The sequence below is a fragment of the Bicyclus anynana genome, chromosome 7, assembly GCF_947172395.1.
Source record: "Bicyclus anynana chromosome 7, ilBicAnyn1.1, whole genome shotgun sequence".
Classification (NCBI taxonomy): domain Eukaryota; kingdom Metazoa; phylum Arthropoda; class Insecta; order Lepidoptera; family Nymphalidae; genus Bicyclus; species Bicyclus anynana.
The window spans coordinates 15082745-15106066 of NC_069089.1; the positions used below are offsets into that span (position 1 = coordinate 15082745).

At 36.9% G+C, this 23322-nt stretch overlaps 1 protein-coding gene across 1 annotated transcript; it reads right to left on the reverse strand.

Moving 5' to 3' along the window:
- Positions 1-17557: 17557 nt before the first annotated feature.
- On the reverse strand, positions 17558-22770 carry LOC112045207 (dual specificity protein phosphatase 14). The gene is made up of 4 exons (XM_024081302.2): positions 22423-22770; positions 20031-20259; positions 19283-19419; positions 17558-18386 (listed from the first exon to the last, which is right to left on the reverse strand). The coding sequence occupies exons 1-4, from the start codon at positions 22521-22523 to the stop codon at positions 18197-18199; spliced, it is 657 nt and encodes a 218-aa protein (XP_023937070.1). The 5' UTR covers positions 22524-22770; the 3' UTR covers positions 17558-18196.
- Between the last annotated feature and the right edge of the window lie 552 nt (positions 22771-23322).

Below are 23322 nucleotides of genomic sequence, written 5' to 3' on the forward strand. Positions count from 1 at the left end.
CCTACTAAGGGTCGAAACACACACTACAAATCGGAGTTATTCGGAGGAGATTGCGAATTGGTGCAAAGCGATTTTAATCGACAAAGCTACTTTAAGACCACATAACTACTTATTTTTTTTAATTAAGTAAATGACATGGAGCGTAAAAGGAGTAATTATCTTATTTTAATGATAAAAATATTAGAATAAAAATAATTTTAATTGTATGTTCGTCAATTTATTATAATCACAAAACCTAAAGGGCATAAACGAATTAATTTCTCATTGTGATCGTTATTAACTACTTTTCAGAATCAATACTATAATTCGTTTGTTTCAAATAAGCATCAGTACAAGCAGTTATAAAATGTCATATTTGTCAGTCAGTACCTCGCTTCTTTATTCACACACTATCTCGGTGAGGACTAAAAATGGCTCAACAACAACTAAGTCAAATAGTCACAACACTAATAGCCACAATAGACAAATAAAGTAAAAATTAACATCGCAGAATACGCATCAATACGCAAGTTTTAACGATACGCACAAAATCGCACACTTTTGCGATCCGACACACGTTACGCCGTAACTTTGTGTCGCGACTCTAAAATCAAAGGCATTTCGAACGCGGAAGCTATCTTCGCGAAACCAAATACCATTCGAATAAATCGGTCATCCGCAGTCAACACACGACTTCTGTATGACTTAAGACTGCCATTAATTATCTTAAGTGGATAGATTCATCTGTCATTGTCCACAACGCCTATATAATTTTAATGAATGGCCTTTGATGTCCAGCGCTCATATCTAGAGTAACTAGCTGGGCATCCTGTGAAATTCTCCATCTGGAAATTATGCTCAGAATACTAGTTTACTGCTGAAATTAATAATTAGGAGATTACTAAAAATACATCACACTATCATATCACACTATCACAGTAATATTATAAAGGTGAAAGTTTGTATGTGTGTAAGTGTGAAAGTGTGTCAGTGTGTAAGTATGTTGGTTCCTCCTTTACGCTGCCGCTACTGAAACGATTTAGCTGAAATTTAGAATCTCTGTCTTCGATTCGGAGCTCGTAAGTTCAAATCCAGTCCGGGGCATGCACCTCCAACTTTTCAGTTATGTCACATAACTGGTGAAGAAAAAACATTTTAGGAAACCGGTATGACCTGAGAATGTTCTTAATTCTCTACGTGTGTGAAGTTGTGTCTTATTTTATGAATTTTTATTTTGAATGTATTTAAAGTATTTTGATTAGATGTTTAGTTTATAATTATAACTGACTGTGACGTCACCCGGGTCTCAGCTGAAAATCAGCGCTGCGCATTGCTTTCCAGCGATGAATGGCTAACGCTGAGCTGTAAACCCTTTCTGTTGGGTGTCACAGACAGTCATGTAATATCTAAGATAGGATGTACTGTTTGTGACACTAAAAAGTGAATAAACTTATTTTCTTTCTTTCTGGCCAGCGTGGTTGACTATTAGCCTAACCCACCTTATTCTGAGAGGAGATTCGTGCTTGTGCACGACTCGAATATGGGTTGTTAATGATGTCGATGAGATAGGAGTATGAGCTGACAAACTCTCAGCCTATATAAAATGAGACATATCTGGCTATTACTGGCTCTCGTTAGATCAGTGTCAAAGCCGTCCCATCCCGTCCGATGACAAAAACTTTTCTCCAATATCAAAAGAATCGCCACAACTCTAATCTCCCTCCCTCGCTCTTTGGAAGGTCATTTGTAAAATATTTATATTTAATTGCAATAATCGTCCGTTACACGAAAGCTTTGTGAGAAAGTGAGTGCGGACAGTTTACGACGTACAAAGTATTTACGTGGGCCAAATTACCCATAACCACAGACTAAGCGTAAGATAGATAGATATTTATTGTGGTGGTGGTGGTGGTGGTGGTGGTGTGGTGTAATTTTTATGGTAGTTGACCTAACCGATGTTCCGACTTCGTTCACTTAGCAGTCTGATAACGTCTCTTAAACTTACTGACAACCCGCAGTAAAACAGCGTGGTAAGCTCAAATCTCATCTGCTATACCAAGGGAGTCCTGATTCTTTATTAACCGTCTTTTTATGAGCCGTCAGATTAATAGTAAGGCAGGGCTGGTAGAGTGATAAAATAGTGACTAACAAATGTTTGTTAATACACTCACAAGTATATCTACCTAAATGTCATTGGGTATTGTAGGTAAACAAGTAATATGGGCCAAACGATTTGGTAATATTTAAAAACCTTGTAAAACTACAATCCCCTGCTTGTACGGCTAGAACATTTTCAATCAAGTTGACATGAAATTATAACAACCTTGATGTAATAACCTTTTTATATTGTTAACCTATGCAGTTGGAATTTTGTCTTTTCGGAGGCGATATGAAAAGCCGAATTTGTAGTACGCCTATCTTTTTTATTTAGTCTGTGCCTATATATTGTTTTATTTGAGTGCTGCTGCTCTTGTTAGCAAATCTTTGTGGCGCAATTTACTTTTGCTTCCATTTTATTTATTAGAGGTGGGTGTTCGGAGCCAATATAACTTTTAACTAATTTCAAAGAGATTATGTGTATCATGCACATAACATATTATGAAATTTTAACAAATTTATAATATATCTTGAAATAAGTAATCATAATAGGTATATTTTTGCACGTGCTTAGTGTTAAAACTTTACATAACATATTTTTACGTTCCGTAAACATGCATCATCCGAGAGAGAGCCGTGATAGCCCAGTGGATATGACCTCTGCCTCCGATTCCGGAGAGCGTGGTTTCGAATCCAGTCCGGGGCATGCTCCAACTTTTCAGTTGTGTGCATTTTAAGAAATTAATTATCACGTGTCTCAAACGGTGAAGGAAAACATCGTGGGGAAACCTGCACATCAGAGAATTTCTTAATTCTTTGCGTGTCTGAAGTCTGCCAATCCACATTGGGTCAGCGTGGTGGACTATTGGCCTAACCCCTCTCATTCTGAGAAAAGACTCGAGCTCATCAGTGAGCCGTATATGGGTTGATAATGACAAAACATGCATCATCACTTACCGTCAGGTGAGATTGTAGTTAAGGGCTAACTTATAAAGAATAAAAAAATGTCTAGATTGCCTTAATCTGTCCAATAGTGGACGTCCACCGGCTGATGTAATGAGTCCCGCCTACATATGACTGGTAAGCTTAAGCATATGCCATTAAGCAAATTTAATAACTAATAAACAAAGAAATATTAAATAATAAATAACAATATACTTGCAATACTTTATTAGTCCTATAAAAAGTTAGTAGCTATAAAAAAGATTTTCAAAAATACCCCAAGTTCTTGGCACACAGTTTAGCATTGTCCCCAAAATAAATTAACTGCCTTTTTATGTACAACAGCGGTCAAATGCCTGAAATAATCTCCACATATATTTTTCGAAACGAAAACATCATCGGACAGAGAGTCTATTGAAAAATCCAATAATAACATACGACACACAGTTACGTGAGTTTTTAACCCACAAGCCCGAGAAAAGAGAGAGAAGCATCCCTCATCGGTTTTCCAGCCCTAGGGTTCGACTCAGTCAGAGTTACTGAGCTGAGTGCTCGACTCAGGCTCAGGCCAAGCTTCTACGCTAGGGCCTAATCTACAAGCCCCAGAAAAGAGAGTGAAACATTCTGTCCCTCATCGGTTTTCCAGCTCTCGGGTTACGACTCAGGTAGAGTTTCTGAGCTGAGTGCTCGACTCAGGCTCAGGACAAGCTGCTACGCTAGGGCTTAACTCAGGCAGAGCTTCTACCTAAGCCCCTCGACAACGCTCCGACAATCCTACAAGACAGCTTAAACCACTAAATGGATTGCGCTATTAAAAATTAGGTGCATAGACATCCGAGGAAATCCGCAGAAGAACCAAAGTTGCTGACATCAGCGAGTCGCGAAGCTGAAGAGGCAATGGGCAGGCCACATAGTTTGAAGAGCCGATGGACGTCGGGGTCCCAAGGTGCTGGAATGGCGGCCACGCACCGGAAAGTGCAGTGTTAGTCGATCGCTTATAGGTGGATCGAGGACATCAAGCGGGTTGCAGGGAGCCGCTGGATGCTTGCAGTTCGAGACCGTTTTGTTTGGAAGTCCGTGCAAGAGGCCTATGTCCAGCAATGGACGTCCATCGGCTGTTAATGATGATGATGATGACGCAAAGAAAGGTTCCAATATACACCACGTGACGGTTAAAAAGACGGAAGCTTACATTGAATATGTCGCGGAGCCGAAGGCATCCGCTTGTCATGTTTATAAAAAATGTAAATAATTCGATACAATAAATAACGCCACATGAAAGATTGCTTCCTCGTAAATAACACGCACAAGTAGCGATGTGGAGGAATGAAGTCGTAACGTTTTTACATTTTATTAATAACTACATATTTGTTTATTTGGTGACTGGTTTGGCGCCGAGAGTTAATATAGCTACGTGATGCACCGCGCGCTATATTGGGATGGAATGCAAAGAAGTCTGTTCTTTCGGATACCACGGCGACTATGGACTTAGGCTAATTTCTTATCACCTTATTTTTTAGCCCACTAAATAGCCAGCTCTCCTATAAGGAAGGAGACCTCACTCTAGGAGAGCGTATATGGAGCTTAGAGTCACCAAATGCTCATGCTAACTGGAGCCGCTGGATATAAGCAGATCAAAATCGTAGTGTTTGATAGTCCTTACAAGTTCATACTCGTAAATCACGATTATGAAAAATAGTTGAACGCTTTGTGACATAGAGAATTTGGAAAAGTTAGAGAGAAACCGTTAACGTCTTCGTTCGTCCAAGCAGCTTTGCTGTTTTACAAACATGGCATGATTGCCGCTGAAAATACATTCACTTGAGGTGTAAATCTTGGAGGTTGATAGGTGCAGGACGACTGTGTCGGGTAAAAAGAAAAGCTATATAATTAGCAAAAAAACTTTTAATTAGCAGAGAAGTGCAAAGTTTTTCCCTCAAAGTCATAAAAAATGGTCAAACAAACGTCAACCTCATTTCTTAACCGTATTTCTTGTAGATGATTTAACCTATGTAATTTCACCCGGTTGTAGTAGTAGGGGAGCCCAAGATACTAAATTAAGATTAACTTGAGCGTTGACAGGACGTATTCGATTTGGTAGACTAGATGAAAGGAAAAAAAATCGTTGTATGATATTTCTGCTTTCATTAGTAGGGAAATCTAAAAGTCGGGGGAATCTAAAAGGGAAGTCTAAAGATTTTAAAATCAATTGTTTGTTACTTCGGCTTGCAGAAATCAGCAATTTTTTTTCTTATTCTTGGTTTATTTTCCTTTTAGAGAATAGAAATAAAATAGTTTTATATATATTATCAACCAACCTTACCTTAATTTTAGTTGCTGGTTGGTACTCGTATTCTAAATTGGTTTATTTTTGGATTGCCCTAAACGTTCTTACGTTCTTGGTTTATTTTCCTTTTAGAGAATAGAAATAAAATAGTTTTATATTATCAACCAACCTTACCTTAATTTTAGTTGCTGGTTGGTACTCGTATTCTAAATTGGTTTATTTTTGGATTGCCCTAAACGTTCTTACGTTCTTGGTTTATTTTCCTTTTAGAGAATAGAAATAAAATAGTTTTATATTATCAACCAACCTTACCTTAATTTTAGTTGCTGGTTGGTACTCGTATTCTAAATTGGTTTATTTTTGGATTGCCCTAAACGTCTATCATTAATCTTCATTATATGCATTAACATACTCTACAACGTGCTAAATATTCTGATGTTCATATGCCGCACTCGAGTAAATCCCAAAATCCAGTCTTCGGCTACACAAGTGTGGAATTCTATCACTTAATATTTCATAACTTGCTTACTTAACAGTAAAAGAGCAAAGCATAAAATGTTAAAGAGCGGGCATATTAAGTTTTCACTCATCAACAAGAAATCTTTTTTATTAAAAACAAACCATTTTATGTGTAGTGGAGGTACTCAACAACGCGCAAGTGACTCCCTTGTATATATCTGACGCGTTTAAGTAAATCCTAAAATCTCGTCTTCGGCTCCTTTACTATAGTTTGGAATTCTTGCACTAAATATTTCATAACTCGCTTACATAACAGTAAAAGAGCAGAACATAAAAACGTTTACGAGCGGCGCATACCAAGTCTTCACTCATCAGTGTGGAAGCTTCTTTATTGCTAACAAACCATTTATATTTTTTACGATATTATTGTAGACTGGCGCTGCATTACAATCTCACCTGAGTAGCGATATTTTTACATAAATAAGCTACAATTTTCTGCATTAAGGCTGCTTATGCATCTAAATAGATTTTTACTAGTTTCCTAAGTGTGGAATATGTAAAATGTTTTTATTTTTCTAGGTTCTTTTTATTTATTTTTTAAAGAGCAAGTGCCACGAAAACTATCAATGTAACTTCGAAGCACTTAACGACTTGTATCACGTGTTGATATTCTATTCAAATGGTAGTTGATATGAAGAGCCGATGACGTTGGGAGTCCCAAGGTGCTAGAATGGCGACCCCTCACTGGCGGCCTTACAATAATTCTTGGGAAGTCGCGTGTTGTGAGAAGGTCCTTCACTATGTACATGACCACCATGTTCTTGGGCACTTAAAAGCCCCGCTAAGGGAGGGCTGGATTTTTTTTATAAATTACTCGTACTAGTAGATGGTGTTATTATCTTAAAAATAAAGACAAATGACCTGACACAATTCCACCGTCGATTATGTCTTTTCAAATTCAAATTCATTTCTTAATTGCAAGATACACGTACAAAAGATTTTTTTTTATTCTTTACAAGTTAGCCCTTGACTACAATCTCACCTGATGGTAAGTAATGATGCAATCTAAGATGGAAGCGGGCTAACTTGTTAGGAGAAGGATGAAAATCTACACCCCTTGCGGTTTCTACACAATATCGTACCGGAATGCTAAATCGCTTGGCGGTACGTCTTTATCGGTAGGATGGTAACGGCCGAAGCAACCCACAAGCCAGACCTGGACCAAAAAAAAGAAAACCTCAATCGGCCCAACCGGGGATCGAACCCAGGACCTCCGTCATGTAAAACCACCGCGCTACCGTACAAAAAATGTTACAGTCATTTCCTTACCAGTGTACTTTTATACTGTTTTCCTCTTCACAAGATTTGTCGAAGCGAGCTAGGCCTACAGGGAATGTTTACTCTGAAACCGCTTCACGAAACCGTAGCAAATATCTAAAGATAACAAACATTCCGTTGCCGTAAATTCCAGACTGGTGGAAACGGCGACCCAATTTGACGGCCGCTCATAAGTCTGATGCTGACTGCTTCTCATCGGTGACCTACATTTAATTCGCAAAACAGATTCAAGGGTACTTCATGAAACAGACACTTTGGGTGATGGTCGGTACCATAAATAATCTGGCGAATTGAGATATTTGCTGTCGGTTTTACATTTTTTTTAATAACCCGTACTATCTACAACATAACAATCTATATTCAGCTCACTGTTGAGCACTGGTTTCCTCTAACAATAATGAGAGGGGTTATGCTAATAGTCCACCACCACTCTGACCAATGTGGATTGGCTGACTTCACACACGTGTTAGAGAATTAAGAACATTCTCTGGCACATGCAGATGTTTTTCCATCAATGTTAGAGACACATGCTATTTGATTTCTTAAAATTCACATATCTTGAAAGTTGGATTATACTTTACATATACGTCTATAATTTTTAAACAAATTCCTCTGATGCGTTTTTCGGTCTGGTCATTTCGTGATAAATTCGAAAACTAGACAGATTTTCCCGAGGCTTTCATCAACAAACAAAATACAGAAGAATTTACGAAGCTGACAGCTGACCTTCGTCACTCGGAGAGACACTCGAAGAAGAAAAAGATTCCAACGAAAAATGGAGCTACGGGGTGAAACCGCGAGGCTTCTGCTAGTAATAATATTTTGCATGTATAAGTTAAGGTTAACAAATTATTGCATGTAATCAAATCACGATTTGACTCTTTCCTACTCCTTGAAGGGCTTTACTAAAACTAAAATGTAGATATATATATTTTTTATTATTTACAAGTTAGCCCGTGACTACAATCTCACCTGATGGTAAGTGATAATGCAATTAAGGATGAAATCTTTAACTTGTTCGGAAGAGGATGAAAATCCACACCCCTTTCGGTTTATACACTACATCATAGCGGAACGCGAAATCTTTGGCGGTACGTCTTTGCCGGTAGGGTGTACTAGCCACGGCCGAAGCCTCCCACCAGCAACCAAATTTTGCGTAGGTCGACCGACAATCGGAGTATGTACGTATGTAGTCTTTAAATAATCGGATCATAGACTGCGTAGGTCGCTCCGTGAAACATATTAGATACGCAGTTTACACGCAATTTGTGAGTAATAAAAATAATCAAGTGGACACAAGTATCAGTTAGAACTAATTTCGACGTCAACGCTACGTCACCGGTCATCGACCTCTAGAACCGCGATGATTTACAAAAAAAATATCAAAGTCTAGAGTAGACATGGGAAATTAAACATTTAACATAGGTTCAGAGTTTCAGCTTTATAATACTTTAATTTTATTTATTAATCAAATAATTTAATCCTGAGATTTTAAAACACTAAACCGATTTTAAAAAGTCTTTATTAAAAGCTACAATATCAGCGAGTAACATAAGCTAATTTTATCCCTTTAAATTTACGGGAACTAGCAGTAGTATTGCAGGGATAATCTCTAGATCTACTGATCCGATTTTGAAAATTCTTTTAGCACTAGAAAACCACGTTATTTGTAAGTGTCATAGGCTATATTTTATCTCCGTATTCACATGGGAACGGAATCTACGCGGGGGAAACCGCGAGGTTTCGACGTAAGTTTGTAAATTACTTTTAGAAACATTTTTAAAACTTTAAAAGTACTATATAAAAATAAGTCGGGTTTTCCTTCCTGACGCTATAACTCCAGAACGTAGGGTAGGGTAGGGGTAGGTTAGGGTAGGGTAGGGGTAGGGTAGGGTAGGGTGGGGGAAGGGTAGGGTAGGGTAGGGGTAGGGTAGGGTAGAGGTATTTGAAAGTTTACATCGAGTTTCACGCGAACGAAGTCGCGGGCATCCGCTAGTTACTTTTAAAAACTTTTGAAGTTGCTATTTTATAAATCTGCCTCGTTGGTCCAGGTTAGTCTCTGTGGCTTCAGCACGAGGTCCTGAGTTCGAGTACAGGGTTGAGCTATGAAATACCGATCTTTTCTTTCATTAAATTCTCAGCTTACAGTTGGAAAGTTGGTGGTGTTACACCCCCGTGCCGTTAAGCCGTTGAACCCGGTCATCATAATTAACAGTTGATAGTGGTCGTATCGTGATAGCCCAGTGGATATGACCTCTGCCTCCATTTCTGGAGGGTGTGGTTTTGAATCTGATCCGGGGCATGCACATCCAACTTTTCAGTTGTGTGCATTGTAAGAAATTAAATATCACGTGTCTCAAAAGGTAAAGGAAACCTGCATACCAGAGAATTTTCTCAATTCTCTGCGTGTGTGAAGTCTGCCAATCCGCATTGGGCCAACGTGGTGGACTATTGGCCTAACCCCTCTCATTCTATGAGGAGACTCGAGCTCAGCAGTGAGCCGAATATGGGTTGATAATGATGATGAGTGGTCGTATAAAGAAATATTTTCACTCTCCCGCCAACCCACATTGAAGAATTAATTTTAATTATAGAAGGACCTGTATCGCACTCATAGTCACGAACAAAATTGTCTGTCATTTTCTGAGGAAAACGAGCTTAGATTTTGTATATATCTTATACTAAACTTTTTTGCACGTTTTTTACACAACTCAATTACACAAAAAGGTATTTTTACGGAGCTCTTTAACCGACGAACATGATTACAACTATTTAACATCGATTCTATAGAGACAGTTTTTATAATCGCTTTAGATCGTTGATCATATACTTTGACAGAAAAGTATCGTCTAGCGAGGCAGATCCTATACAATAATTGGTCAGAGTTAAAGAAGGATCATGAAAAAACGTGTACGCACGTGCGCTGTTATATAATGTGCTATTAGCTTTATTCATTAGTATCTACATTCCAATAGTAGTTCAGAAAAATGCTCCCATTTCAACGTTGTCATTAACATTTCAGTGTGATGTCGATGTAACCCGCGCATTCCTTAGGCTCGTGTCACTTTGGCAGGCGGCCAACATACCAACACCTCAGGGCTGCTAGATACACCGGAGACTCCAGCCAGGTAACCGGGAAACATATCGAGCATTCTCAATTTAAAACATCGCGCTCATAGTTTTGTTTTAATTCTTTACAAGTTAACCCTTAATAACAATCTTACCTGATGGTAAGTGATGATGCAATCTAAGATTGTCTTGTAAATCCACCGCGCATACCACTGCGCCACAGAGGCCGATATAGAGAAGCGATGCTAAAAGTCTACTTACTCGAGCGCTGCGAGGACCTATTGGATTTGATAGATTAGATGATATGGAGAATATTAAGCGACACGTTCCCTGCATGTCCTGTGAAGTGTTGCTTTGTTTTTAGGCAATGTTTTTTTTACTTATCATCAGGAAGATGGTCTTCAATTTGATGGGAAAAGATGGTCTTTAAATACTTTAATAAATAATTTAGGATGGCAAACAATAGATACGAAGAAGTAAGTATGACTTCCTCAAAACACAATCTTCAACGTTTACTGTAGTATTTGTAAATATTATTCTCTCGTCTTCCATTCAGACCCGAAGTTTCCATTGTTTTTGTTGACTTTAAAGCCCGGTTATATTACCGGCGTTCACACAAATATTAGCGCCTACTTCACCTCGTAAATAAAGCATGGCTCTCTTTGATCTGTTCCCGTAGTTTAACTGAGAGTTCGTTTAGTTTTTAGTGCAGTTTGATGTCACACATCCTGGTTGAGAGTAATGGTTCCTAAACGGGCTAACCGTTGAAAAATTATAGGACGATACGACAGTTTTCGTTCAGTTTCGTTGTACTTATACCATTTTAATATCGCGTGTTACCTACTAACTCATTTGCAACTTTTTTATTCATTGAGAAGATTCACGATATAATATCATTGTCATTATACGACTTCCTTAACCCTATGCCCTTTGGTCACAAGTTCAGGACTCTACTCGGAGTTTTTCTCTGTGCCACGCTATGGATCCAGCACCCGCACGGTGAATCCATGGATTGCTAAGATACTCGTCTTATACCTAGGTATCGTCTCCCTTCGAATATATAATATTAAGTTTTAAATTCATAATTTATTTACAAAATGAAATTGTATTTCGAACTTATACGAATTAAACGAATTATATTTAGTTCCTCTTGATCTTGATTGATGAAACAGTAGGTAATAACATAGACGTGTAGTTAGCCATATTTGTATTCAAAAGCAGGAAACAATATGGAAATTGATGTAAAATCAGGACCTTAATCCTAGATTTCTTTATCTAGAACTCGTGCACAGCATTTTTCGATTTGCAACAATTTTGTTAATTTACGCATTTGCATTTTCTCGTTCATTATTTGCTCACTATTTAATAAATTTATTAGGTTTGGTTTCACAATCATGCCATCAATACCAATAAAAACAAAGTCTCTAATTTGTCGCTTGATATTTAAACAAGCAGAAAGCTAATTTTCATCAAAAGCTCAACAATTTTCTCGTAACGTTATTTTTCTAGCACAACCATGTCACATATAAATGGTAGTGTCTGATATGATATTCACTACGACGGCCGGAACGAGCCGACCTAAGTGCTTGTTTTAAAATAGCGAGGAATCCAGCGAGGTATGTCGACCACTCGGTGGACAGTCACATATCTATTATAAATGATCTTTGGTGGAATGTATGTAGTACTGCCATTTGGTAGTTTAACCTGGAAAGTTCGCTGCGAGTTTTGAAAATATTCATTTTATAGATTTTAACGTGCTGTTTCGGAACGTCTGCTTTACAGGATTACCAAATTCATCTAACTATATTTTTTCTCACTGTGCAAGTACCGGTTTCTTAATGGGATCTCAGCGGCGTCACCAGGGACTTCAGGTGAGCGCAGAGCCATCACCTGATGGGGCCCGAAGGCTGAAGCAGACATGGGCGGATTGATCCTTTATGAGATCTCCTCTGAAACTCAGACCTTGACTTAGCTGGCTGTTCGGGAAGGGTATTTTGGTCTGAGTGTATCAGTCCGGACGCCCCCGAGATTTTGAGTTAAAAAGCCCACATCCGGGTGACGTCAAATATCGGGGACCTTCAAATATCAGGGACCGTACTGACATAGTGCATCGAGTCACGAAGTAGAAGTGGCACATAGTTCGAAGCGCGGACAGATGTTGGAGTCCCAAGTTGGAAGTCCCATGCGCTGAAAAACGCATTGTTGGTAGATTCTCCACTAGGTGATGTGACGATATCAAGTGAGTTGCAGGGAGACGCAGGAGGCCTCTTAGGACCGTAGTATTAGGATGATCATCCACTGCAGGATATGTCGCCTATATCCTGCAGTGGATGTCCTTCGGCTGATGTGATGATTGTGACTTTGCCATCTCTGTATCTTTACTTTACATTAAAAAAAAAATGTAAAAACGTTCGTTATATTTACTTACCATCTATGCTAATCATATTTTATGTTCACACTAATTTTAAAGTCTGCTTAGGAAACAATGAAATCTTAGTAATGTTTGAAGACTCTATGACCTACTTATGATGATTTAATTAGAATCACTTATCTGTATGATTCACTATAAAAACACTCCCAATGCGCAAAGCAAAATCAAAGGCATCCTTGGTGTTGACATAAATTTTAGTTTCACGACCATTTGTAATGTCTCCGAAATCTAAAGTTCTTAACAGGGGGTCGCCGTTCTAGTACCATGGGGGTCAACTAGATACGGTCGACGTCATCGGGACACTTCGATCTATGTGCCCTGCACAATTCACATTACCACTTCAGCTTTGCGACTTGTTAGGCGTTAACTTTGGATTTTCTGCAGATCTTCTGATTTCTGAAACAATCAAACAGAGATACTCGAAGTGTACCCGAATGACTTTAAAGTTTTCTTGTAAAATGAAAATGATTTTTTTTTGAAAATGAAAATGAATTTTATTCGTTTTATAAACATTACATTACATAGTAGGGCTGAGACCTTCTTTTAAGTGAAAACCTGTGTCAGAAGGTCTCGCTCTCGCTAGTAATAAATATATTATTATACGTTATAAGGAAAAAAACACATCAAAAGAAAATGAATTGAAAATGGAGTACATAAGTGTGTGTGAGTGCGTGCGTGCGTGTAGTTGTGTGTGAGAGTGTGTGTGTGTGTGTGTGTGTTTGCGTGTGTGTGTGTGAATGTGTGGCATTCCTTCCCCTTGTTTTATTTTAATTTATTTAACAATCTTTAGGAGATCTTCGCTTTGATCATAGTCAAGCCCTTTCAAAAATTCACTCACCCTATTTCTACAATCTTGTAAGACCCAATTTGCTCATATTAACCATAATTATCTCCCGTCAACAGTTTTATACTATTAGAAATGTTACGTGCCACCAAAATCACTACAAAATGTGATCAGAATCTTTGTTTGCGGTTATCAGAAAACGCGAGACATTTCAAACTCTACCGTCAAAGTAGTATACAAATAGTATGGAATGTGTGTGATATGGAGGTCACCAGAAATTTTTGTTTGCGTACTTTCGGCTATATGAAGTACAACCCAAGACCGGGTTAATAAAGCGGTTGACTCACAAGGCCAAACTAAAATTGTGGGAATAAATATTTCTTTAATTTTTATCAGGCCAGATGTGTATTTTTAGTTTCAATCTATGTGATGTGGCATTAACTGAGTAGGTACTTGAATTTGTGTTATTTGTTAATACTATTACTGTTTGACGTAAATTACTTAATCTCTTAGCCTAAATCCTAATCTATTGATTCATCTATAGTTTATTCATTGTCCTTGTGTTTAAAGCATAATATGGCAGATGTGAATTTTTAATTCCAATCTAGTGCTGTGAAGTAAGTACTTGAATTTATGTGTTTTGTTAGTTGGTATAATACTATTTTCCGATTACCATTAATTGCCGATAGTATATCGTAGCATAATTCGTAATCTATTGATCATACTTACTTCTTTATCCTGTTGTTGTTTAAAGCAAAACTTGACAGACTTGTACTTTTATTTCCAATTTAATGCTGTGGCATTATGTGGCAAGGAATAGGTACTTTAATTTGTACGTATTTTTGTTTGTTTGTATTACTATTTGATGGCAGTGGACCGATTGAGGGAGGCCTCGGCCAAGGTTTATATTTTGTATTTGTATTTTCATCCTACTCCAAACTAATAGGTCCGCTACCATAGATAGCATGAGCACTTACCACCAGGTAAGATTGTAGTCAAGCTTAGTTATAGAAAAAATAAACATCTCTAGGCTAAAATTTTTTAACTGAAAATCTCTTAGAAAAAAACTCAGTGTCTGCCTGCCTGATCATAGCCTGATCCAGGATTCGAACAACAAGGCAAGTATTTCATATCTATTACAAACGACTAGCTTATATTCGCATTACATTCTCAATTTTGCCTAGGTGTGTGAAGGTTTGACAATGTTGAAGGTTTGGGTCTAATCCAAATATAATTTGAGTACCTTTGCCAAGGTGACGATAGTATTTGCCAAAGTATATTCCAGAATATAGAAGACTAAATTTCCCTATGTAGACAGTTTGCACAGAGAATTATACTATTGCTATTGAAATCCTCCTCTTTTTTGTAGTCGATTAAAATTATTCTTCACCAGACCTCTAATGCAGTCACATCACACAATCTAGGTGGTAAGTTCTCATCAATACAAATGTATCAAGCCCAAACACAAGGTATCTACTGTGAACCGTCGAAGAGTTCCCGTAACTGTCCTTCGTCTTCATCACCAAACCCATATTGCAGTCACAACCTATATAGGTGGAAAGTTCTGAGGGCCTAGTGGCAGTTTGATACTGTTACCGTCACGTAACGTAAACGCGAATTTCTAAGTGGCACTACTGCACAACTGTTTCGATTCCATATAAATTTGCGTAAACGTCAACGTGATAGTAACAGTATGAAAATATTGAAAACTCCCACTAGGCACACTGATCAATACAAATGTATCAAGCCCAAACGCAAGGTATTACTGTGAACCGTTGACGAGTTCCCGTAACTGTCCTTCGTCTAAATTACACTTTTAAGCGGCCTGTAAGTTGCCATAGTTTAACTTACGGGCCGCGTACTAGGTATACTAAAATACAACATAACTTTGTATTAACATGTCACCCTCCACGTGTAAGTTGTTCTTAGAATTTGGCAAAATATTCATCAATCAATTACAAGAATATCTACCTACTATTTTATTCAAGGTCGACCTTAATTTTACTTTTCCGCGACGTTTATAATAACGGCTCATATCTAAATTCATCTTAAACCTTCAGTCTGTCTGAATTCCTCGCACTGGGTTCACCTTCACAAGTCTTCCGTTGGCCATTTATTTAAATAATGACGAATTCACCCAACACTTGAAATGAAGTTCTAAAATTACTCTTCTAATTTAGTACATACATACGTAGGTGGTGAAGTTAATTACCCAAAACATTGAACTTGAAAGCGACTGCCAATTCTCCTCCAATCATTGGGTAATTGGCAGAGACATTATCTTTGCCAAATTTTATGTCAGGGTAATTAAGCCCTTGTGTTTTGAGTACTAAGAAACGTAGTCGTGTCGATGACCTGTCTTCCTAAACAATATTTTGACTTGAAACTCGTAAAAAATAATTTTCAATACATCGCAATCAGTTTTGGCAAATTACCAATGTTAATATTGTTTCACTGTGAACTCAATCAGCTGGTAACGACTTATGACTAAGAAAACATTTTGTTCTATCCAAAATTATGAGCTGTTCTGGGGTACGGTAGTGCTTCCGCCAAGGCTTTTCATCCACACAACGAAGGTGTTCCGTAGTTTCACCATGCCTTATGACTTGTGACAAAAGTGTAGGATTTGTACAGAACAATTCACGCAGAACACTGCACGCTAAGTTATATATTTATGTGTAGTTTTTTATTTATTTTCTCAGTCTCATAATTATGGCAGAGATCGCGATAATTATTAGCTATTGCGCATTTTTGTACTTATTTTATTTTTAATTATATGTCACATTTTTTAAATATGACCAATATTCCCCTTCCCCATACCACTGTTTTGTTTCTGTGTGGTGTGCAATAAAGCATATTTTAAAATATAAAATGTTATTTTATGAACTTGCTTTATAAGCTTTTTATAACTCTATCCTAATAGAGTTAGAGAGTTTCGTTTCCTTACTCTGCCAAAATGACACCCCCCCCCCCCCCCTCCCAACCAATTTTGATACAGGGCCCCTCCAAAGCACGCTACGCCACTGTCTTATGCGACGGGTGCCCATAAATTACACCGGCAACTATGCCCTTCAGTACCACAAAATAAGCAATATGGTAGTACTTAGACAAGCTCTAGCACAAATCTTAACTGCTGTAAATTTTGAAATTTTTATTACTTTTGTCTAATAAAAACGATAATAAAAATAATACAAAATCTATTTTCTTTACATACAATTTTCAGTTAAACGGGATTTATGTTTTGGTAGGATACCAAAATTTTAAGCACCTCATAATTCTCAGCACTAAACCACAGCTAGCTGTATAGCTATTTTAAAAATAGTTACATTAGAACCAGGAAGCGAATGCTAATTGTCTTGTCGGATCGATGTTTCGACCGACGATATTATTTTCAGACTTGTTTCAGTCTAACCGCTCAATGCCACGAGGCCAACAACATCTTCAATGAAAACAGTTATTACTCTGACCTCATAAGATTACTTCACATCTGCATTTTTTTTCAGTTCAAGGTAGCTAAATCGTTTATTAATAAACATGAAATCCAGAGTTTCTGAAATATGCCATTTGTTAATTTTTCTTTCATGTTTTCAGCTAAGGAAGAAGTAAAAGCAAAAGACTAATATTAAGTTATTGGACATTATCTTAGTATAATTATAATATATCTAGTTTAGGTTAAAGTTAAATTACTAAGTTAAGTCACATACGTAGGCTAGATCGTAATTTTGTGAAGTACCAAATTGGTACGTTAGCGACCAAAATCTCGGAACCATAGGTCATCACTGGCTACACGCACTGTTCGAGACTATTGTCTTCAGGCAATGAGGAATTTCGGACGGAAATATATCGGAACGCACATATCTTGCGTAAAATTAAAAATCTGTTTATTATTCTGTTTGTAATTCTGTCCGATACTTACGATACAGATATGTGGACCTTCCATCTTAAGGAGGGAGTTCTGGCACTTAGTGGGCTGTTAAATATGCTGATAACGATACACAGACAGCCACACATAATTTATAACACCCCTCTAGCCAGCTACTGAAACCTGGTTATGATTCCAAATTGAGAACACGCTCAATAATTGTATGTCACTTACAAACAAGTTAATTATTGTTATTAAGTTTCTTGAAATTATTCAAACCGGATTAGGAATAACGATAAAAACACAAAGTTATGATAATGAAAAACTTATTTATTTTTGGTCCCTTTAAAACTAACATAAAATAACATTACAATAAAATTATCACAATAGCAGCTAATCAATATACTGACAATCATAAAGGCTTTAACTTTTTGACGAATTTATTATAAGAAGTCGTAAATTTCCTCTGAAATCGGACAAGAATTAACTATTAAAACATAATGAGTCTTTTGATTTTTATAAGAATTAATTGTGTAATGAAGTGTGTATTTTTGGCATTCAATATTCTCCAAATTTAAATTCTTGGTTGTAAGTTATTTTCTGGAAAACTCTTTATTTTTTTTTATTGAATGCGTCATAGTAATTGATCAATCATACGTCAGTCTTATTTAAAACAACATTCCTATCTACTAGACTTATGTGTGTAATATTACATAATTAACGTACTAATAATTATTGGTTCTTAAATATAGGCATGCATCAATTTGCATTTGATCGACTTTGGTTTGCTTAAATTCTATATTCCATGCTTCACTGTTTACTACTTTTCCAATATATTTTCACATTTTTTAATTTCATTTTGTATCTAGATAGAGTTAAGTCACTATACTATTTAGTGTTCTATAAATTGTTACTTAGATATATGTCACTATAATATCTGTCTATATTTTAGCTCTTTTCAATAGGTCCATATCTCTGTCTAAACCACATCATTCCTCTATAATCAGGTTCGTATACATCAGGGATCTCTTTGTCTATGGCTTCGCAGTAAACCATCTTCACAGATGCCTCACTGAACAACCTCTCTTCGAACTTTATGAGCTGCTTGAAGAAACCCGTGTTCGGTCGGATCTGCGGCCTGAAATTTATTGTCTATTAGTACAAGTTAACATTAGCTAACTACATATATTACTCGTCATTTAAAGAGGTAAGATTTGGTTGTTTATATGTTTGTTACGCAAAAGCCGTTTTTAAAAATTCTCTCACCAATGTAAATCTACAGTATCAGTGAGTATCATCGGTTATATTTTATCCCTATATTCCCACGGGAATAAGAACTACGCGGGTGATACTGCAGGACGTCTGCTATTTTATATAAACATATGGACACATTAGTCTTACTTATATTAAGTGGTGGATACTAGAAACTTTTAATGACGGAACTTAAACCGAGGACGTCATACTTATAGTCAATGGTATCCCTAACTACCTCAAAAATTTACTAAAAGTTATTAAGCAAATTAAAACTTTGCAGTAAATTAAAATAATTGTTAACCTAGTGTTTAGTTTACAACATCTTCCTAAAATGTAGCGTTATTCTGTAAATATGTTTTTATCGACTCAACTTGACATTCATTGAATTCGTCTCTATTTCTCTCCATCTGTAGCGTGGTCTTAGACGAAGAAAGAAGAGATGTATTCGAGAGTAGCTGACGCTGCACGGTTTCACCCACGTGGTTCCCGTTCCCGTAGGATACGGGGATAATATATAGCCTATAGCCTTCCTCAATAAATGGGCTATCTAACACTGAAAGAATTTTTAAAATCCAGACCAGTAGTTTCTGAGATTAGCGCGGTCAATCAAACAAACAAACTCTTCAGCTTTATAATATTAGTATAGATTCTCCCTATCGAGTAGTACAAACATCGTTATATACAGCGCTCTGGCGTAGTGTTAAATTCAACCTCCAGAAAGAAAAAAATATGCCTAAATAATTCAAAGCTTATCTTACTAGGATTTTGGAAATACTTTACCTCCTTTGCTTCAAATGGTGGTAGGCATCTCTGAGGGTCATCTTCTGCCACTTAACTAGATAGGCCAAGCAGAGAGTCACTGATCTTGACACACCGGCCACGCAATGGACTAGCACTGTTTCATTTCTTGAGACGACCTGTATAAAAAATGATTACTTTAATAATAATAAACAACAATTTATTTGTCCTTTTCATGTTTAATTTGTATATACGAGTAGGTAGTAGTTTTACAGAATTTTCTTGCTTTTACTATCTCACAAAATATTGTTTAGTTTCTACTTTAGTTCTTTTTTTTATTCTTTATGCAGCAACCATCTAGCTCTAGCGTTATGTCATAGATCTTATCTGATGTACAGTGATGGTGCCTTCTTAGATAAAGTGGAAAACCTTGGAAGGGGAACAAATTTCCTCAACCAGTTCCCTATACCGGGTTAGGTACACAGCCACTTGCTGAAACGCTAAATCGCTTAGGGAAACGTTTTTGCTTGAATGGCAACTAATAATTGAATAGACCACGCTCTGCTACCACGAGATTGCTCAAAGGATTTACGAACGTCATCACGGCTATAGTTATGGTATTCGCAACTAGGTCAATCATTTACTAAAGATGTATAAATGTGTGACAATTTACTTTTACAGCCAATTATTTTTTCCACGTTAAAATAAACTCCCACCTGCACTCTACATCTAACATAACTTTGTCTACATTCCAACAATTTGCGTGATAACGAAATTATAATTTCTTTACCTCGTTAATAAGATCAGCCACACGTTCCATATATGGGTGCATGTCTGAATTCGGTGTGTCCAGAAGTGGAACATAATGCCGTGGCACGTAGTCTTCTGGTGGCGGTGGTAGCTCTGGTGCAGCGTTGACAACTAGTCCGGGATGTAACGCTTTGACTGCGCCGGGTAAAGCATGGGCACCGCAGACGTACACTGAAGCGATGACCCGGGATACCCCGAGAGGACAACCTCTGTGAACAATGAAAAATAGTTGAATAGAAGCAGGTTGCTTGCGAATGTTCGTCTATATATAAATATATAAAAGCGAAAAGTCACTCATCGCGAAATCTCGAAAATCGCTTGACGTACAATGATGAAATTTGGCAGGGAGGTAGTTTATAGTTAGTAGGCGTTCGCTAAATTCTCTCAAATTTTGAGACAGGGCCGGATTAAGGAGGTCTAAGGGCGCGGGCTAATAATATATAAAAGCGATAGTCAATCATTACGAAATAAATTTGTCCTGACTTTTGAATTATAACCATATAACCGGAGTTATAAATTATTTATAAAAAGTGGAATTTAACATAACAGACAAGTCATGAATGTTTTTTTTATTCTATAACAATATTTTTAACAAGGCGACCTGATGTTAAGTATAAATTTGTCGTAAGTTAATTTATCTCTTTATGTACATCAAAAAATACATCAAATTTTGATTAATAGTAATCGTAAAGATGAATAACAGACGCTTCCCTGTAAGTTTGTTTATAAACATGCCTCCATTGATCACTCACAATTCCGCTAACATGTTGTAGAGCGTTAAATGTTAATAAATCTTATAAAATTTATAACAAACTTTACAAAAATTTACTAATCAAAGAAATACCTACTACTACTATTTCAAGTTATAAACTTGAACTTATGACTATATTATTTTAGGATTTCTGCTACGCCACGGTAACTTTTCAGTTCTGAATCCAATTTCAGATTAAAAACTACCTGTTTACCAAATTTTATTAAATTCTGTTCAGTAGTTTTGCGTTATTGCCCATTTTTATTAAAAAAAAAACAATATAATTAAATGAATAACATAATTTGGTGAAAAACCAATTTATAATTTTTAGGGAAGGGGGATAACTGTATCTCGTAAAGTATCGATATTTGATTTCATATAAATGTTCTGTCATGGTGACATTTTGCACTTAAACCATTTTTGGCATATTTTGTTTGGTTCATTTAATTTTTAGTTAAAGGGTGTTAAAGGTTTAATACATTTGAGTCAACAAATAGAATTTTTTTTCTTTGACAAAGAATACGAGTGTCGGCTAATTCTGTGCAACATTCTTTCCGTAATGTGATTTTTATCTTTCCACAAATACATGCCAGAATCCATTAATCAACTTTTTCAGATAATTTAATCAACCTTTAACTGGGGCCTCTTTCAGACTTTACCCTGCTACCTTATTTCTCATTTTATCCATTATCACACACATCTATCTCAATATTCTCATGTCGCATACACTCCTATTATCCGTCCCTTTAACCCATTTTCTCTATCTACTCTTTATTTATTTTTTTGTTTGTTCGAGAGTCTGGAATGCGGGACATATGCTCTGAAAAAAAAAACGTCAACAATCCGCCACGTAAACAGCATACCACTGGGTTGTGTCATCCTGGCGGGATGCCAACGCGTCTGATCTGACCTACGAGTAGCGCGAACTTGCGTACTCGCACCTTCGATTTTGGACGTGGAATTCCACACTACGGTCGTTCGGCATTCAAATCCGCGATGTGTACTTGAGTTTTTTTTTAATGACAAGGTCTGTAGCTTTGAGTTCTTGACATTCAATCCGTGACATTGAAATCTGCGATTACGGACTAAAGTTATTTTTTAATAACACTTGACTTGATTTAAGCTACAGGGCAGATAAAACTGATTTTAAATATCTTCTTGTAAATCTACATGATTGTAGAGAAAATTTATTGGAAGCATTCTGGAATCTTGACTGAAATATTCACTGTTGTTCTTTCAATTAACTTTATTTACGTATTTTTCAATGCGGTTAAAGATAAAAGTTACTAAAGTTATCTTTGAACTCATTTGATCCTTATGAAGCTTCACTATTGCTTGAACTAATATATTTTTCAAACCTAGGATTATTTTTAAATGAAGGTTTATTTTGACGAAAACCCAGGTGAAATCCAGAATTTTTTCCTGAATTTTGTTATTTTTATTAATTAACACTTATCTTTTTAGTTATTTATAATGCAAAGTTGTAATGTTTCACCAATTAATTGACAAGTAATTATAACCGTGATAATTCATCGCAGTCAAAACACAAATAGGGTTTTTCGTTACTTCAATATTTTATTGTCTACATTGAGTATATCGCTAACATTTAACAAAAAATCACCTGTTCAATTCCTCCTTAGTTAATTTCGCTTCAGCATCAATTGTAGGCTCATTCTCGTTCCCAACACTAGAAACCTTATCTTCGACTGTGAGTACCTTCATTTTCTTATCAACAACCTTTATCACTTCACTTACTTCAACTTTAAGAATTCACTTGAATTTTATAATTAAATTTGATAAAATTCATAAATAATAATATTTTGTACTGATTGCTTTTTATTGTTTTCGTTCACATTTAGTGATGTCAAGTTCGTAGCGTATTTTATATCGAGATTATCGTCCCGGTCGATGCGCGATGAGTTCGTGCTACTCCGAGCAACGAGCGTTGCCCACTGGCTCTGAAATTCTGAATCTCTGAAACGCTGGTCACCTGTGATTGCTACGCCGCTGTATCCGGCATTCCGATGGCTATTCTCGTCCAACGGTGACTTATTTTGTTTACAATCGCGTGAATCGCTGCTTTTGGCGCCCTTAACGTGGCTTATTTACGGGTACGGAGGGAAAATATTGCCGCCGTAAATCATTTACTGTGACTTCAAGGCAATCCATTGTTTTTAATGACAAGTCAAATTCGCGGTTTTCCTAATATGGATGCAATTTACAGTACGTACAGCTTTACTATAAGCCGTGATAGCCCAGTGGATATGACCTCTGCCTCCGATTCCGGAGGGTGTGGGTAACCCCTCTCATTCTGAGAGGAGACTCGAGCTCAGCAGTGAGCCGAATATGGGTTGATGACGACGACGACGACGACAGCTTTACTATACACCTTCCCTTCCCCTACTTTAACCGCACCCTACCTTTTATACCCTACCCTACCTTATATCTCGTATCTTGTAGAAAAAAAAATGGTCAGCTGAAATATAATAATTAGTGAAATATAGTAAATGGTATATTGTGT

Excerpts from the sequence above, each read along its gene's own strand:
- LOC112045207 (XM_024081302.2), bottom strand. The coding sequence starts at position 22,523 with ATGAAGGTACTCACAGTCGAAGATAAGGTTTCTAGTGTTGGGAACGAG. Across the intron at positions 19,420-20,030 it reads TGGCTGATCTTATTAACGAG|GTCGTCTCAAGAAATGAAAC; the intron begins GTAAAGAAATTA and ends TTTTTTATACAG. Across the intron at positions 18,387-19,282 it reads CACCATTTGAAGCAAAGGAG|GCCGCAGATCCGACCGAACA; the intron begins GTAAAGTATTTC and ends AATAAATTTCAG.